Source organism: Balearica regulorum, chromosome 6, assembly GCF_011004875.1.
Source record: "Balearica regulorum gibbericeps isolate bBalReg1 chromosome 6, bBalReg1.pri, whole genome shotgun sequence".
Lineage (NCBI taxonomy): Eukaryota > Metazoa > Chordata > Aves > Gruiformes > Gruidae > Balearica > Balearica regulorum.
The window spans coordinates 22,358,381-22,377,687 of NC_046189.1; the positions used below are offsets into that span (position 1 = coordinate 22,358,381).

Sequence of the window (19,307 nt, forward strand, 5' to 3'; positions counted from 1 at the left end):
TGCAATTGCATTCACTCTAATAAATTTATTAATTTTCAAGTATTTTCTAATGAGCTTTGTAGCAGAATGCTGTACACAATGTGGGCTGACTCCATGATATGGATGCAGAGTAGAACTCTGTTCAAACAGTATCTTTCATAATTGACTTTTTATTTTAACTTATATTACAGAATTCTATTTGAAGTTTTGCACAGATCCATCTGGGCTTTTGTCACACGTCCAGAAGTAATTTTATATGAATCAGTCCTATAGCTTTCTTTAAAAATTGGTGTGATTTGTAATGCATCACATTAAATAATTGCTATGGCAGGCAATAGCAGCAGCTGCGGCAGAGATGACTGAGTACAGTGGTGAAAGTGGGATTGGTGGACCCTCAGATAGTTCTTCAGAAGCATCCAAGCTTAGCTCAAAAAGTGCCAAAGAAAGGAGAAACAGAAGGAAGAAAAGAAGGCAGAGGGAGCTCTCTGGAGAAGAGGATGACATGAAGGATGAAAAGCTTCCAAAATCTGAGTCAGATGGCAGTATCAGAAGGAAAGGTTTCCGTTTTTCTTTCGATGGGAACAGACTTGCTTATGGGAAGCCATTCACGTCACCCCACCAGGTACTGTTAATAGTGCAGTTGCCATTTTGGGGGGGTTGAGAGATAACTAATATCCAACAAACTTCACTGCAACTTGGCAAAGTAATACAACCAAGAAAAAATAATATTGCATTGCTTTAAATACTGACCTACTACTGTTGGTACTATTTTCTGGAGTGTATCTAAACAAGTGTTTTGATCTCTCTCATTTTATTGATTAGGATCTGATGGGTCTTAACATGCACAGCAGCATTGCATTTTCCTAGTTAATTTGAGATAGAAATCCCTTTTTAATTCATAAAAGGAAATGTTAAGTATAATGTATCAATGTAGAAGACTAAGGGTATTGATATCTTTTAACATAATTCATGATCTACATGGATCATTAGAATTTCTAGAAGTCTTGATTTTTGTCTCTTTAATACAGAGATGGAAATGACTATGGCCTTATGCATGTCATTTTTTTCTCTCAAATAATTGTTTTAAGTATACTGTAAATTTACCCATTCAGATGACTATCATCTCTAGTGCATGTGTCTGAAATCTACCTGTGGCACTGTATTAAAAATTAAAGATTCACAGGGAATATAATTTTTTTTTTTTTTTAATACATAGACATGCATTTTGTACATTTAAAGTCTTCAGCCGGTCATTTTGTTTTGTTTCCTTTGCAGTCTTTACTGAGTGTTCGTGGCTCCTTGTTTTCTCCCAGACGTAGTAGCAGAACAAGTCTTTTCAGTTTTAGAGAATACGGAAGAGAGATAGGATCTGAAAATGACTTTGCTGATGATGAGCACAGCACGTTTGAGGATAACGGAAGCAGAAGAGGTTCTCTCTTTTTGCCACGCAGACACGGTGAACGGCGCAGTAGTAACATTAGTCAGACCAGTAGGTCATCAAGAAGGCCGACAGTGTTTCCAGTGAATGGAAAGATGCATAGCACTGTGGATTGCAATGGCGTGGTTTCCTTAGTGGATGGACCATCAGGTCTTTTGTCTCCTACTGGACAGCTTCTGCCAGAGGTGATAATAGATAAACCGACAACTGATGACAATGTAAGAAAGTTTTAAATTATGTAAGGTTTCATGACCTTTCTTTATTGCACTGACTTTTGATGGAATTGCACAATCTTTTGATGGAATGAAATGCTTTGAAAATGGTTGAGAGGTTGTGAATGCTTTTGCATATCTTACTGTAATGAAATCGGTTCACGTTCATGCACTCAAAAGTGAGAGGCAGGAGCATGAAAATGAAAGAGAACAAAGTAGCATGTTTTTATATACCTGCAGAGCAAGGATATGCACGCACCTGCATAGAGAATCAAATTGGTAATGTTCCACTGCTAAATCTGTTTTAGAACCCAAAATAGGGTGCTCAGCTTTCTAAACATTCTGCATGTTGTTATGTTGTTTTGATTTTTTCTTTCCTTATGGTTTTAGCCTTCCTTTAAATGTATTTCTGAATTCTCTATCAGTAATCTGCTGCTTCTACTTTTTTCCCCTGTCTGTATATTGGGTGTTGTGCAAATGTAGCATAGTCTTTAAGATTATGTTGACATTTTAGAAGCTCTGAAAGCTTTTTTTTCTCCTGAGTCTCAGAGATGATCTGAGTTTCTTACTGCCTAGGATCAGGGGATAATTAAAAAAAAACCAAAAAACATGCACATTCATCCATTTCTCCTCTGGTCAAGTTTCCTTTTTTTCCTCAGTCTGTTTTAGGAATGGAGCAGAGGGATCCATTGCATGTTTTTACCTCAAAACCTTCTTTTAGTAAAACAAAAGTTTTTACACGAGTCACAGCTTCTGAAAGTACATCAGTCAGATTCCTTACAGTTGTAATCTTCTGTACTTTCATTTTCGTGCATTTATTTAATTTACTGAAAGAAAAACTTCTTTACAATTGAGATGTGATTAATGATGTAACTATAATACAGCTTTCATTTTTTAAAATAAAATACTTTAAAAAATATTCATTTTTAGGTCAATTAAGTCAGACTTCTATTTCAATTGAAATTCATAAAATAAATCAGAGATGATAGCTATTCAGTGTAAAAGATATCATTTAAATTAGTTTTGAATGGGTATAGAGATCAAGACTGATCTATAAAAATTACTTCTAGAGAATAATTTTTATTGCAGAAAACTTACTTATAATAAGTGACTTATTCTAGAATCTTGTGACTGAACTAGTTCAGAAGTGAAATATTAGTAAAGAAAGCACGGGACTGGGAACTGGGAATTTTTCCAATTCCACTGCTGCAACAGTCTTAGTTTGTTTCCTTGGCTATGACCTTCTACAAAATTTCTTTGAGTCTAATGTGGAGTTAATAGCAGTTAACTATAATCCAGTGGTAATCTGGGAACTAATCAACATCTTTTTTTTTTTTAGGGTTTTGTATTAGCAGTATTCAGAAGTATAACACGAAAATAGCCATTTAAAAAAAAATACTAGGCTAATGTTATATGTATAATGGAAAAAAATTCTGATGTAACAGCACTTTAGTACAAAGCTTTGTATATATTATGAATTCATTGAAACTGAAGAGTCTGATACTTGTTTTGCAGAATTTCTAGAGCTGAGTTTAATTTACGCCTCTCTTTTTTTTCTCTTCCCCTCTCTTTTTTTTCTCTTCCCCTCTCTTTTTTTTCTCTTCCCCTCTCTTTTTTTTCTCTTTCCCTCTCTTTTTTCTCTTTTTTTTTTTTTTATATAGAGCACTACTACAGAAATAGAAATAAAAAAGAGGCGTACAAGTTCATATCAAATACCAATGGAGTTGCTGGAGGATCCCAATTTAAGGCAGAGAGCCATGAGTATAGCTGGCATTATCACAAATACGATGGAAGGTATGGTATAATTGCAGATGCAAGAACTTTCTTGACTTAGTCTTAGACTTCCTTGAAGGTGTTATATCACAGTGTATATACAGAAGAATAAAAATACGTAGCCATTGCAAATACATAAACTGAATAATAGAACTGAATAGAAAGTGCATGTACATAATGAAAAAAGAAATGAACGAATCTGATAAGCAGGCTAATCCAAGAAACACATTCTAAATAAATAATGTGTATGTGTTTTATACTAATTATTCATGTTTAGCAATACAGCTATTGGAAGAAATGCCTTGTGATAAATTTTCCACTAACTATACTGTAAAAATGTAACAGAAGGCCAGACCTTAGTTAATAAGGAGAAGGAAACTTGTAGTAGGATTATTTGGAACAGTGAAATTCTTGAAAACCTCAAATATTCTTTTGAAAACCTGAAATTAATCTTATTTTTCCCAAAAATAAATAATTAGACATTTGAGAGGACTCTGAATTTGGAAGTTTTACTGAGAAAACCATCCCTAAATGCATGCATAAGTAGTTTGTTTGGTTTTTTTAAACAAGATTTTATATTAAAAATAGGCAACTTTTTCAATTTTAGGTCAAAACTTCTGAGGTGTTTCTTCTAGTCTTATAAAACCTTTTCAGTCAGCAACAATAAGTTAAGTTTCTGGAAATCTGAGGAGATTCCTCCAAACATCCTTAATGGTTCCAAGGATAAAGATTAAAACCTGAAAAAGCAGATAAACAAAAATTTATCTTCGCTTTCTCAAAAACTTATTCACTATACACTTTCTTTTCTCCCCCCTCCCAGAACTTGAAGAATCCAGACAAAAATGTCCACCTTGCTGGTATAAGTTTGCCCACACTTTCTTAATTTGGAATTGTTGGGAGCCCTGGTTAAAAGTAAAGAATGTAGTTGAATTTATTGTAATGGATCCACTTGTTGATCTGGCTATCACTGTTTGTATAATTTTAAATACACTGTTTATGGCCATGGAACATTATCCAATGACTGACGATTTCAATAATGTACTTAAAATAGGAAATCAGGTAAGTCCATCAAACTATGTAATTTTATACAGTTGGAATCTGGTTTCTTTTGAAACAGAATCGCTTATTATTTTTATTTCATCCCATAAAATAAAGATTAAAAGTTTAATTGTGCTAAAAATAGTCTAAAAATACCATTTGAGATATGTTGTATATAAGAGTTTGATTTCTATATTCAAATTTCTGCAAATAGAGTTTTCAATGAGAGTTTGAATGAGATGAAACCAAAAGAAATCTGACTTGTTTTTATTTAGTATTACAAAATGTGTAGGAGCCAAATGAGATCCTTTCTACTGTAAATATCAATGATAACCCAGAGAGAGTTGGATGGTATTTTGGATTACTATTTTGCGCTTATTTTTTTTGTGTTATTTTTGTATTTCCACGAAGAATGTTGCATTAATAGGTCCATAACAATTTGGAAGGCAAAGAATGTGTGACTTATTCCAAGACTGCCTGTTGATACTGTTGGGTTTTGTTCCCTAGTGGACGCAGTCTGTAGGTCAGGTTTGGGTTGGTTCGTTTGGTTTGTTTTTGTAATGCCAATAATACATCTGCTATACTTCTTAACATATACTTATACAACATTATCTGCTATACTTCTTAACGTATACTTATTGTAAGTGGTGATTCTGGTGATTATGATGTAACAAAATAATAAAACAATTTGTTTATTAGAATATATTCTAGTACATGTTGGGAACATATTCAAGTTTAACTCTCGAGTTGTTAATGTGTGAACATTTAAGTCATATGTTGATATTTTTAGCCAATACAAACATAGTTCAATGTTTTCACCTTAACCTGGAGTCAGAGATCATTATCTGTGGAAGATACTCATGTCATGTTGCTGTTTAAACTAGATTCAGTATGTATTTGAGGAGAAAAGGAAGATGAATAGGTGAGGATCAATAGCTATTGCAGAGGGTTGCCACCTAGCTTCTCTGTGATGTTCAGCTTGTGATAGTTTTCCTTACTGACATTCTGCTGTAAGAGCGTTGTTACTTCTTACTTAAGTTGTTCTTTATCTGCTGGTTCAACTTAATTCATACTCATTTATAAAGTAACAATAACCATTCTCCCTTCAGGTTTTTACTGGAATATTTGCAGCAGAAATGGTTCTCAAGATAATTGCCATGCATCCTTTTTATTATTTCCAAGTTGGCTGGAATATTTTTGATAGTTTTATAGTTACCCTCAGTGTGGTGGAGCTTTTTCTGTCAAATGTGGATGGATTATCTGTTCTCCGATCATTCAGATTGGTAAATAAATTAGTGATAATACTATAGTTATTATAAATTAATTAATACATTATATTTGTATTTTAATTGTACTCATGTAAATAGGACACTTTCTAGTAATATTATGTATATTGTTTGCTAAGTGCCACAGGATATCTCTGCAGGCATGTTTTACAAAATTATTTATGTTATCACTGAATAGCATGTGCCATTTTATAGTTCAGAAACAACTAAGTGTTTTTGCAAGGGAAAGAACTGTAAGTTTATTCTAATTGTTTTAACAGGGATGGGTAAAGCACAGTGAAGTGTACAATTTATTTAGTGCATATTGAGACAAATAAATAAAACATTTGTAGTCTTCGTCTACTTCCATATCTGGAAATTGCAAGAAGACTAGAAGCATTCTTTTAAAATGTAGGAATTATACATTTATGGGTTTTTAATTTAAAAAAGATTGACTTTTTCTTTTCCCCTTGGCAAAAAAGGAATGCTTTATTTTATTAGAAAAACATTTTTTATTTTAGAAATGAGCTATGAGATTTTCTTTCCCTGTTGTCTCTTTCCATTTTGCATTTCCATTTTGCTTTTACCTGAAAACAAAAAATATTTAATACCTTTTTTTATTTTGGATGGGTTATAGGTGAGAAAGAGAACAAATTATACTTTTTCCCCTTCATAGTTGAAATGTTTGGCTTTTATTTCCAGACTGTGGGTCGGTCTGATCCTTTTTAAATTTGTTGGAGGCAATGTTCTTTTGGATAGACCCCATTCTTCAAGGATTTCAGAATCCTTTATTGTCCTTCAGTAGAATCCTGTTGAGCTTTTATTGATTTTTTTTAAATTCGTTTCTGTACATAGTGGTTGAGATGTGTGTCATGTTCAGAATTCACTATTCAAACAAATTCAACCAGTATGCTGTTTCTTTCATGTAGAAAAGAGTACAGATATGCTGCACAAAAAAGGAGCAAAGTCTAAAATTTATTAAGCTTTAAGAATGTGAATTTTAAGAAACTCCTGTTTCTGTGTAAGTTATGGTTGTTGGAATCACGTTGAAGTTTCTTCTTTTTGTTATTCTTAGGAGTGACTAGTTGATAATCTGTTGTTCATTTCTATAGCGATTTTGTAACTGCTGCAAATAATGTCTCTGTATTTTTGTTTTTCAGTTGCGAGTTTTCAAATTGGCAAAATCTTGGCCAACTCTAAATATGCTGATAAAAATTATTGGCAACTCAGTGGGGGCTTTGGGAAATCTGACCCTGGTGCTGGCCATCATTGTGTTTATTTTTGCTGTGGTTGGGATGCAGCTGTTTGGGAAAAGCTACAAGGAATGTGTCTGCAAGATTTCTAGTGACTGTGAACTTCCACGCTGGCACATGCATGACTTTTTCCACTCTTTCCTGATTGTGTTTCGAGTGTTGTGTGGAGAATGGATAGAAACGATGTGGGACTGCATGGAGGTTGCAGGCCAACCCATGTGCCTTACTGTCTTCATGATGGTCATGGTGATTGGAAACCTAGTGGTATGTAGCCAAAATAATTTGAGAATTCATTTAGAGAAAGAATGGTAACAGAAACAGTAACAAAGTTTTAAAGCATTATTAAATGTGTTATTTAAATATGGGGGGTTTTTAATTATTTTGAATTTGTTACGAGTATGGGTTCTGAAACAGAGTTTTCTATTTGTTAGATTTCTGATCCTATGTCGAATCCTGAGCTTGGAGGATGGGCCTCCTCAGGGATCTGAATTGCAATTCAGAGGATATGGGTGAGAGAGAGTGGCATTGTGCATTCAGATTCTTGTGGACTACTCCTGATTACCTAGAGAGAGAGAAGAGTAAAGACACCTTAAGTGTTATGCTCCCAGGATGGGAGTTTGCATTTTGCAGAAGAGGACCTAGGAGGGCCTTTTCTTCCTGAGACATCTCTTCCAATCATACATAGCCAGATTGTTTGGTGGGGTTTTTTTTTTCCTTTCTCCATTTGAGCCCAGCTTTTGCTGCACAGCCAACTTTTTACACAGATGGGTTAAGGAAACTTGAATTGGAAGGCAGTAGTTCTGCAGAAAAACCAGATTCAAATACTTCATGTTTTCTTTCACCTCTTCATTTTTTTCTTCCTATTTCTTAAGTGCTTTTTACAGATGCTTTTAAAGTTGTCTGTATCATATCTTGTTCTTTCTCTCTTTCAGAGTAAAGCATCAGATCTGTACTAGTTTGTACATTACTGTGTACAAATTTGTCTTTTTCAATAGTTTTATATTTATTAACTCACCAGTATTTGAGACCATCATTGCTCCTCCTTTTGCTCTGCTTTTCTTGTTGCCTACTGAGTGTTCCTCTGTTACTCTACGTCTTTTCTTTAGGCAACTGTCAGTAGCAAAAGAGAGTATAAATTAGCTATTCTGGAGGTATTCTTTGAGAATAAAATTTCTAACAATAGGAATAGCTAATTATCTTTAAACCAGTCATGCTACTAGTAGCACAGGCATTTGCTCCAGATTTTCTACAAATCTGTTGTCTTACAGTGAAGAGAACTTTGAAATTGGCTGACCGAAGAAAACATCCTCCTTCAATAGTTTTCTGAAGCAGAAGATGGAACTTTATGGAATGAAGTATCCATCTCTGTGAATTCTTCCACAATATTTACTGTATTCTGATTTTATACCATAGCTCTAGTAAAATTTCTTTACATGAGTAGACAATCCCTGCTCTATGTTCAGGGCTCTGTTACCCAGTTGTCTTTCTGTGTTCCCAAGACATAGTTTTACCCTGTTGTCTTCAAAGCTGCATACAAGAGCTGATCTGAAGGGTTTAAGAGCTGCTACTCTGCTTCTTTGGCTATCCTAGTGAACTCGGGGCTTGTATAACTGATATTTATTCTATGTTTTATCTTCCTGTGGGAAGACGATGACTTGGGGGTTAGGAGATGGGCTGTGTTTCACATTTAAGTCACATGCAGTAAAATATTTGTGAGTTTGGACCAGCATTTAAGAAAGCTGTTTTCTGCACAGATCAGTTATGCCTTCTGTTGCAGAGAGCTTCCCTATGGCAAAGTCGTAAACATTTTGGATCTGTTCAGTCAGTACCAAAGAATCATTCATTTCTGATCTTTCAGAAACATAAGCACAAAAAGAATTTACAAGTGGTGTCATAGTCATACAACAATGCAAAACCACAAAAATCCTGCACTAGAGTACAGGGCAGGTGTTGTGTTTAAATTGCATTTACATTTTATTTACAGTGTAATTTCCAGAATAATATAAAGCAAAGGAAAGCATGAAGCCCAAGATTTTTCAGCTGTATTTTTTCTTTTTCTTTTTTTTTTTTTTTTTTTAGGTATTGAACCTTTTTCTCGCCTTGCTGCTGAGTTCATTTAGTTCAGACAGCCTTTCTCCTACAGAGGATGATAATGAAATGAACAACTTACAGATTGCTGTTGCAAGAATTCAGAAGGGAATAGATTATGTGAAGAAAAAAGCAGGTGAATGTGTCCAAAAGTCTTGTTGGGGGAAACAAGCTATTGTAAGTCAAAGAACAGCAACAGATCAGTTAAATGGTGAGAGAGACCGTTGCATTTCCAACTGTACCATCGCTGAAATAAGGATAGATGCGAATTATCACAAAACTGAGAATGGAATGGCCACTGTTGTAGGTGGCAGTGATTTTACGTCATTCATAAACAACCCAAGCCTTACTGTTACAGTACCAATAGCTGTTGGAGAATCTGATTTTGAACATCTAAATACAGAAGAGTTTAGCAGTGACTCAGATGTGGAGGAAAGCAAGGAGGTAAAATTTAAATATTTTATATTTTGTATGAATTATACCAATTATATTATTTCATAGTACGGCTCTTTCAGCTTAGAAATAGAAATTAAGCAATTATGATTTGAGATTGTTGGATTGTGCTGAGTGAATAAACTGAAGTGGTGGGAACATGGAACTAAACAGAGTAGGAAATCCAGGCAGAATTGTATAAACATATACAAACTCATTATAAAATGGTTTTGAAAAACAAGCTTTTCCAAATTTTTAGTTGGACAGACAAACTAGTATAAATGTACAGAATTAGACAGAGGCAAAAGACTTGGATTTTTTGTACGTGATGATAATATTTCCATGAAATAAGGATCAAAGTATTACTATCTCCTCTAACATTTTTTAATAGCAGATTAAAGAATCTTAATACCCTTTGCATCTGATTTTTAAAGCTCACTGAATTCTGCAGAAATCAGCATTATTTGTATTGGATAATCTAACAGAGGTGCTAACTCAAGCTAATGAAAGCAATAACAACAGTTTTTGAGTTCTGAAGTTAAAATGATGGGGGAAAGCCAAGGGAACAATGTCAGTGGTATAAGGATAATGTATCAAGTAACAATTATGAGGGAAAGATAGAATTACTGAATGAAAAGATACTAATTTCTTGCTTGTTTGTGGGAATTTTGAACCAATCATTTCAAAGACAACTGCGTGACCTTAAACTGGGTCAGCTTTAGGAAAGTAGTCATTTGCCAGCAGCTGCAGACTGAGGGGGGAAGCAAAATCATGGATTTCATCAGGATCCTGAGAGACACTTTGAAAATTCAGATTGCTATGCTGTGACTCCAGTGCAGACTGTGTCTGATACCAACTCCCCTGGCACCTGAAGACACAAGGACATTAATGGAGTGTCCCTACTTGTGCAGACAACCATACTCCAGCTTGGATTGCCTTGTCTGGATTGTTTTGTTTTCCTTGGGTTTTGGGGTTTTTTATTTGATTTGTTGTGGACTTCTGAGGTTTTTGGTTGTTTTTTTTTGAACTGGCAATGGATTTGCCCATATTCTTTCCAAATTCTAGATGTTTGTTCTAGCAAAGTGTAGTTAAATTAAACTTAAATTTGAAAGGTCTAATAAGGTGGTTCTTTAGGTGTGTGTTTTACTGTAGAATGCAGTGTTCGATAGTGTTATACTCATTTGTTATTTCACCAGCTCATTTTCTGACACTTGATTTGTACCATATACTTTTTGGAGGTTCTGTTACTCCATGTATTATGTTGACCTTGCAGTTGAGAAGATCTTAGATTACTAAGAGGCCTCTTAAAAGCAAAACCAACAATATTCATAACTTGTTTTAAAGTATTAACTGTGCTTTGTAAGTAAGCTATAATGTCTGCTGAACAGCTGCTACATCTTTTACATATTATTAATGTGAATAAAGAATACTGGCTGCCTTAGTGTGTTTTAATAAGACTTGTTTTGTGGAAGGAATATCTGATGAATCCAGGTAATTTACTCTTGCTCTGATGACTGTGTTAAATCTAACCCTTACCTGGAAATTATCCAGCAATTGAAGATGCCTAGTTCTTCACTATTTTATATTTAAGAATTGGGACACAAAATCTATGTTTTCTCACCACTGATATTCAAGATTAAACATCAGTATTAGCTGTTTATAAGATAATATTATCTAGTATTAATTCTAACCCACTCAAATTTGGAAAAGTGGCTAAGGATTGGCATAGTTGAAAGACACCCATAGGAGATATGTAAATTAATAACAAAAAACCCCATTTCATGTTCACTAGTTCATAATCAATATTGTAGATTATTTCAGGTCTTTCAGATTTTCCCTTTAAATGGGAGCAGTTTATACTGGAGTTGTTAAACCTACATTATTTGATGAGACTTGGAGAAGTCATTGGTGAGACTAATAAAATACAGATGTGAGATATATTTGAGGAAATTACAGGTTTATTGCTAGGCATGAAGTTTTGTTTTTACTTTGCTATATATCTGTTACAATCCTAATACACCTTAAAATATTTGAAACATTTCTCCTTTTTTAAGTAATGCAGTTAAAAAAGCTAACGATGCTGGGAAAAATTGCTTTCCCAGAAGTTTTCGTGTTTGACCTGGTATGATTGATTGGCTTTGCCTGCAGTTTCTTTCTGTAAGTGTATCGTAGATACATATTTAGCATGCAGTGAAGACCAGGAGTAAACTTTGAAATGAAATCCAGGGAAGAATGTTTCTGTTACTTTAAAGGTTACTACCATTTGGAGTATGCATAAAGCTGTCAGATATATGGTATGGGTGTATCTGTCTTTTTGGTTTGGTTCTTTTTTGGCATGGAGGGGTTTGGGGGGGGTTGTTTGGGTTTGGTTTGGTTTTTGTGTTCAGGCTCAAGTCTAATATGCATCTATGAACTTCAGATATTCTGCTAATTTTACTTCTTTCAGTATGTCTTTGGATATGCTTAAATCTCTAATCAATAGCTATAAATGTTATGTTCTGCAAATGTATGACATATCTAGAAAACATATTTTTAAATAAGTAGGAATCCATACTTCTGCTCTTTCCAGAACTCAACCTGAAGGGTACCGTGTTTTAACTTCATTGCGTACCATTCTTACTTCTCACAGGAGTAAAATCAAGCTGGATCAGTCAAGAATGCAGATCTGGTGCTTTTTAACCAGGCAGAGCAACGTGTCAGCACATTTACACAGGTTACCTAAACAAATCATACATATATGGTCACTTTTGAGATTGATTGGCCTGCATGCTACTCAGCTACAATATATTTTTCCCCATCCATTGCAACGTAGTGGAAACATGCACAGCCGCTCTGTAAGCTGAGTCCCATGACTCGTGTCACAGCATGGTTGAGGGCAACCCCAACATGTTCCTCTCTCCTTATTACATCTTTGGTATTTTCTGCACTACTTCTGTGGCATAACCTGCATGCTTTGTAGGTTTTTATTATTGTTAACTGACCTATTAAGCATCAAGACTGTTCAAGTTTAAAAGAGGTTAATAGCCTATGATTTTATGAAAACAGAAAGGTAATCTTCACTTTTTCTGTTCATCTGTTGAACCATGTTTTTAGCTGTCATGTAATTGTGAACATTTTCTGATCATGTTCATTTGACCAATGTCTTTGTAATATTACATATATACAATTACTTGTATGCTAAAATGTTTATATCTTTTGATATAAATTGTTTCATGTTTGTTCACAATGTTTTTATAATTTACATTCCAGTTTTCTCATATAAAAGAAGCTAACATATAGGATGAAAGATACGTTCCTGGGCACAATCAAACATATCTTTTTTTATACATATGCATAATTCTTTTCGATATGGGTGTAGTTATATTCTACTCATAAAGTTTGTGTATGTCTGTAAGATTGGAATCATTTATATCAGTTTTTCTCTTCATCATCAATAATTGTTTCTTTGTGATCTTAATCCAGTTGCTTTATTTTTAGACAGACATAAAACAATTTCAAACAAAAAAGTCTCTGTAGGATTCTATGTAGATGTCTGGGTGTTTTAAACAATATAAATAAGGACGTTCAAGCAAGAAAGAAACATAAAAATTAGGAAAATCTAGGATAAGGCTAAAATTAAGATAATTGTTAAAAAGACAAAATAGGAACTAGTACCCTCCCTAACCCTCTAAATTCAGGAGCTCCAGAACTGTAAACCAAACCGTAATTGTACGAAGCTACGTGTTTCTTACTCTTCTGAATAGCTGGGCAGTTCTGCCCCTTGCCATTTAGGGGTCATTGAGGTATTCCTTTTCCAAATACAAATTTTGTTCACTTGGTTTTGTTGTGGAATCCTGCATTATCTTTCATGTATTCCTTTGTGCTGTATTATGTATTGGAATTATTTCAGGTCTCACTTTTGTGCTGAGGGGCTATTCGGAAAAATGGAATGGTAAAATATCTTCCTAAAGATTTTTCCAAACAATTTCAGAAAAGACACTTAAGTAGGGGAGAGTAGAGTGTGGTAGCATCCCATCCTACTGGTGCCAAGTATGGGGGGATGATTCTGATTTCATGGATATTGTTTATGTGACGCTGCTCCTGCTTCAAGCTTCTGCTGTCATGAATATTGGCAGCTGTAGAACAGCATGCGAAATAGTAATCATGTGACTGAAAAATATTTGAATCTTTTCCATTTGGATGTCACATTGCCTTACTGTAACCTTCCTTGCCTAATAAGGTGATGCTGGGTTTGTTGTGGGTTTTGGTGGGGTTTTGTTTTGGTTTTTTTTTTAAATATTTATGCACGCCTTTTTTGGTTTTGTGGGGGGTTTTTTTGTTTGTTTGTTTCTAAACTACGTAGATTAGGAGAGGTAGGTTTGGCTTTAGTTTGTTGAAAAAACCTAAGTATTTTTGAAGGACAGTATTTTTGGTTTCTTTAAAAGGTAAATAATTTGCCAGCCTTATTTATAAACATACTTTTATTCTTTCAGAAAAAGATAAATAAAAAGATCCCAATAAAAGTGACTTTACCAGCTGTGCTTACACTGAAGAGTACTGTACTCAGTGATAAAGTTGATGTAGTAAATATGATGATTACAAAAAATGTGCTTTGTGTCCTTCCTGTTGTTTAAGTAATAGTTGAGACTAGATGGGAAAATGAGATTGTTTTTATTGAAGAAGTATTTCCTGCTGCAAAAAGACCTGATTAATTAGGAAAATATTAAATTGATGGAATATAAGTGGTGTTCTACAGGTGTGCTAAGGTTTTCTGTTGCATTTCTACATAGTACTATTTTTGGATCCTCTTTTCTAAGAGGTTCCTGAACATACTCTCCAAAGTACTGTTACCAACAATCATCGTTCGTGTTTTACTGCAGTTCTTTACCTCCTTCGCCAGCAAAGAGACTCAGTCTACTTAAATTAAAAAGAAAAAAGAGATCTCCTTAGTAAATGACAAGATGAGAATATGCAACACAGTCTTCCTGTGGGTTTGTTTTGGGTTTTTTCTAAATTACACAAGATAATGTTTCCCTTTATTCCTCATATTAAGAGCTGTATTGCTGGTACATTTGCTCTTTGCTTTGGAGGCTGGGAAACATACCAGATTTTCATTTACTATATGAATATCAAAATGTGAATGTCTTATAAGTTGAATGCACAGTAGGTTGCACTGTGTGAATAATCAGGAGCCTACTTATTATTAGCTCTTATTACAGAGTTTTCTTTAAAGTCATAATCTGCAATTTTGTGTACACTTTCACTTATATTCAAGATGATGCTCACTGAAGATTGACTCCTTACTAATTACCTCAAGCAATCCTAAGTGGCTTCAGTGGGACAATTTGTAGTAGTAACACTATTCTTGCAAATATTTTTGCCATCATACTTTGACTCCTTCAGGAAAAATGAAAGATTATGAGCTCCAAATTCTGACTTTATTTACAGTACAGTAGATATTTGTATTGAAAAAATTAATGTATTCAAAATCTAACTAGCTTTTCACTACTAACAGTGAAAAAGAAAAAGGTATTATATTGAGGGAATTGCCTCTAACAAAAATGGTTTTGCTGCTGATTTGCCAATGTCAAGGCAGCTAATCAACTTTTGATTACATGAGTTGACCCATTCAATCCATTGCTTAGTGTATACAGAATGAGGCCTTCTTACCTTAGCTGCTCTTCAAAGTTTACCAAACTAATTGCCCTGGAAGGTGAAGGATGAACATTTCTGTTTTTTCCTAAAAGTTCTGTTCCGGGAGTGATTCACAAAATCAGTTAGATCTCTGTGAACTTTGTACACAGCAAAGAAACTAACTGAATTTTTATTTGGAACAGGAAGCTTTTATGCATATTGCTTTTTACCGTCTTGGGGTTTTTTTGTTCGATACCCTCATTTTAGTGAAAAATATGAGCGCTCCTCATGAAAAAGAGAACCAATGTTTAATTAATTTTGTAACTCTTCAAGCACAGGAATATATCCTACACTGTCCTTCGAAAGAGGGAACCAGGCTGCCTGTCCTTTATAGCAAAATAGTTCATTGAGCCTCTAATTTGATTTCTAGAGTCAATAAAATTGCCTTTCTTAACTGAAAATAAATTTTCTAATCTCTAATTCTTCTGTCATGTATTAGATACATAATTTCATGTTCTAAACACTGATTCTTCTCAGGTTTTTTGCCATTCATGGTGGTTCATCTTTTAATCTTGTTAATTCATTAAAATATGTATTCTTTCAGTTGAATTCATGTCATCTGCTCAAACAGTGTACTAAGTAGCTTAGAGTTCAAATGACCCAGGGGTACTTCATGTTGTTTTTAACTTCTATTAGCAATTTGATGCCAAGCTTCCTTACTCTTAATTACAAATTTTTAAAATTAGTACTTTGATTTATAATTCAGTTCATTATTTCACTTTACCCACCACTGCTGCGGCATTTTGCAATATATATGCAATGTCATGGAATGATGAAAGCAGCATATTAATGAAATGATGGAGGTATATAGTGCTATCCTTAGGTTTAGTAGAATTAGTGATAGGAAAAGTTGTTTGCTGTGAATATTGATATTTTAAAATCAATGCTACTAAAATAAGAAGAGGTGTTTACATTAAATATAAGTAATTTGGAGGTTCTGTTCCAGATAAGCAGTTTCTAAAGTAGCAGCAAAGTATATTACTGAATAATTTTGGATAAAAATTAATGCAGAACACTGGGCTACTTTTTCTCATTAAATTATCTCTGTCTTCTTTCACAAAAATAGCAAAAAATTTGTTTAATACTTAAAATAATTTTGTCCTTTCATATTTTGCAATTGAGATGTAAATATAGCTTGATTGGATAGTGCCTGTAACTTTTCTGCTTTTATATCTTAAATGTCTCTTAATCATGCAAGTCTGGCTAAATTAATTAAAATTATGTTAATTCTACAAAACTGAAGCTGTTTTACAAAGTGTGCTTACATCATTCCCTACAGACATTAGTTGTGTGAATTCATTACTGATGTTATATACTTCTTGATAATAACATTGTAAAATGTCAAGAGAATGCTGTGACCAAAACTACTTTGACTTAGTTTGGTACTCATACTCAGATTAAGTGTACAGGACACCGGACCTTCTTTTAAAATTCCCAGACTATGGATTTTTGCAATACACATGCAGATTACAGAATAAAAATTAAATTATGGCTTATTCTTTTATTAGTATTTTTTTTCATACTAATGTGACTTAACATAGTTTTAATTATTAAAACAAAACAAAAAAATATCATTCCTTTCTGGGTGTTAACTGTACAGGTATGTGTACCAGAGTAATGGGTAGTTTCAGAATGCACAATGTAATACATATGTGCATTGGCAAAAAAGAATGCAAATTAATGCCAGTTGAAATGTATTTATCATACTTTTTCCTTTTTGAAACTTACAATATAGATGAAAAAACATAGAAGATGTTCATATGATAGTGATAATTATGGGTTAAGATAGGGTAGACATAATTTGTTTTGTGAATATGTTGAGGGTAATGTTCAAATTCACATCTGAAACAAGGTTTCATATTTATCCTGATTTTACTTTAGCATTTTCCCATATAGATCATAAAATGATCTTAAAATGAAAAATATCTAAATTGTCTGTCGTCAAAGGTAACCAAATTATATTGTAAATTGTGATATGGGCTGGAAGGGATTAGCTTGCATTGTACTGATGCCAATGAAAAAACCTGATAATTCATTCCTTTTATATTATGAATAATGGGCACTGAATTAAAATCTGCTACATTTTCTCCCTTGGACAGTTTACCCTGACAGTTCATAATTTAAAGTTTTTTACTGTCAGGATTTACTGTCTTCAGGTTGAGGAGACTGCTGTAATGAAAGTAGCTACCAACATACATCATCTCAAAGCATGCAGTATAACTGGTATTGGTTTAAAATGCAGCAAGAGAAATTATAATAAGAAAATAATAGTAGAAAACAAAATAAATAGAATATGTATCAGAAAATCTACTTAGTAGTCATTAACTTTGATGAATAACACTGTACTATATTTAGACCAGAAATCCTGAAATTCCATTAAAGATTACATGTTATGCCTTGCAATCTCTAGGTAGAAAGTGGATAATTTATGCACATTTCAACAGCATTGACTGCTCTATGTGGATGTTTGTGTGTATTTCTGGTGAGAAATATTGTTATACATGCACACTGTGTTGCATGCTTAAAGTTAATTGTAGTTCTAAAAATGTAAATACTAGTAAAGTATAACTTACCAAATTTTATTTTCAGAAGCTAAATGTTTCCAGCTCATCTGAAGGAAGTACAGTTAATTTAGCTCTCTTTGGAGAAGAAAAAGCTGAAACTGAACCAGAAAAAGCATCTGAGCTACAGGCATGCTTTACAGAAGGTATGGAAATAAAATTTGGGCTCAGCAGTTATGTTCTGGTTGTTTGCAACAAGCATTGGCAGTTCAAGGATGCTATTTGCTACAGCAGTCTGGATCCTAGTTTGTCATCTTATGATTAATTTTACCTGTTGTAGATAGCTGTACTGAAGTCCATGGAGCCATTTGTGTGATGCAAAGTTAAATATATGTGTATGTGATAATTTATAATATTTTTGAATAAACTCTAGGCACAATTCTATAAACTGATTCTCCGTAATCCTATTAGGTACCCTACACCAGCTTCACTTCACTGAGAAATTTAAACCAGACTCATGTGATTACCCACAGTACCTTCATAGTGCTGGAAAGCAATCCAGGGGATGATACAGATCTTCAAAAGTTTGATTGAAACAATAGAGTTGTTATCTTGACATTATACCATTAATGGGGTGGAAGGGGTGCATAAATATAATGTGGGATGCAACAGGTGAATGAGATCCTATGTTTTTATTCAAGTAAAGTCTTAACAGCATACTTGCATGTCCTTAGAAGTTTGCATTTATTTTAGTTCTGTGTAGCTGTATCCTTTAGTGGACTACTGAAATTTACTGTATAAGAATGTATTTCTCATTTTCGTGATATGACAGATTTTACTTTCCTTTTAAGTCACGATTAAAATAATTCAAAACAAAATATGTTCCAGGATTAATTCTCCTATCCTATCCATGCTTTTTGATTTACTGTTATGAAGACACCTTTGACTTAGGCTAGAACTCTTGTCCTCTGAAATATTATTTCACTCATATTAAAAAAAAAAAAAAAGTTGTTTCAGAATGCGGGGTTGTATTGAATATATCAAGCTCTTGATTTAAAAAAAAAGTATGCTTCTCAAATAATTTCACATTAAGGATAAGGAAGAATTGTAATATATATTATGTGATGTCTGTCAATCCTTGGGCATAAGATTAATTTTTTCATAACGTAGGCATTTTGAGTAGTTGAAGGTAAGGTAAATCATGATCTTCACAGTGGTAGCTGTTTTAGCTGAGCTGATGAAATATAACGTAACTTACTTGTAATGTATGAACTTAATGACGCTTACAGGAAAACTTGAATACTGCCTTGGGGACCCATTAAATTTGGTTATGTTTCTATGTGATTAATCATTTTTAAAGAAATAAGGAGACTACTATTAGGCAGATAGTGAGGTTCATTGAAAACTCTGCCTTGAGGCCCCATGATAAGGTAGGGAGCTCTCCAAGGTGAGGCAGAGTTGTGTTGATGATTGCCACAAATCTGTACCACATGGAAAAGCCACATTTAAATCAGTTGCTTATGTCATGAAACAGGTATCCTTAGTCAGCCCTTGAAGCAGAGGTCATTCCTCGGTATAATAAAATCAAGTGTATTTACATTTGTGTGATTTATTTGAACTGTAGCTGAGAGACAAGCACTTTTAAAAGAAGGTGC

At 33.8% G+C, this 19,307-nt stretch overlaps 1 protein-coding gene across 1 annotated transcript in view; it reads left to right on the forward strand.

The window, feature by feature from the left end:
- Positions 1-19,307, forward strand: part of LOC104640061 (sodium channel protein type 2 subunit alpha-like) — a 75,917-nt gene that overhangs the window by 38,515 nt on the left and 18,095 nt on the right. Inside the window, exons 11-18 of the mRNA XM_075756757.1 lie at positions 311-601; positions 1,255-1,635; positions 3,291-3,423; positions 4,223-4,461; positions 5,550-5,723; positions 6,866-7,222; positions 9,038-9,490; positions 17,741-17,858. Coding sequence (XP_075612872.1) covers positions 311-601; positions 1,255-1,635; positions 3,291-3,423; positions 4,223-4,461; positions 5,550-5,723; positions 6,866-7,222; positions 9,038-9,490; positions 17,741-17,858 — 2,146 coding nt within the window. The remainder of the gene's footprint in view (positions 1-310; positions 602-1,254; positions 1,636-3,290; positions 3,424-4,222; positions 4,462-5,549; positions 5,724-6,865; positions 7,223-9,037; positions 9,491-17,740; positions 17,859-19,307) is intronic.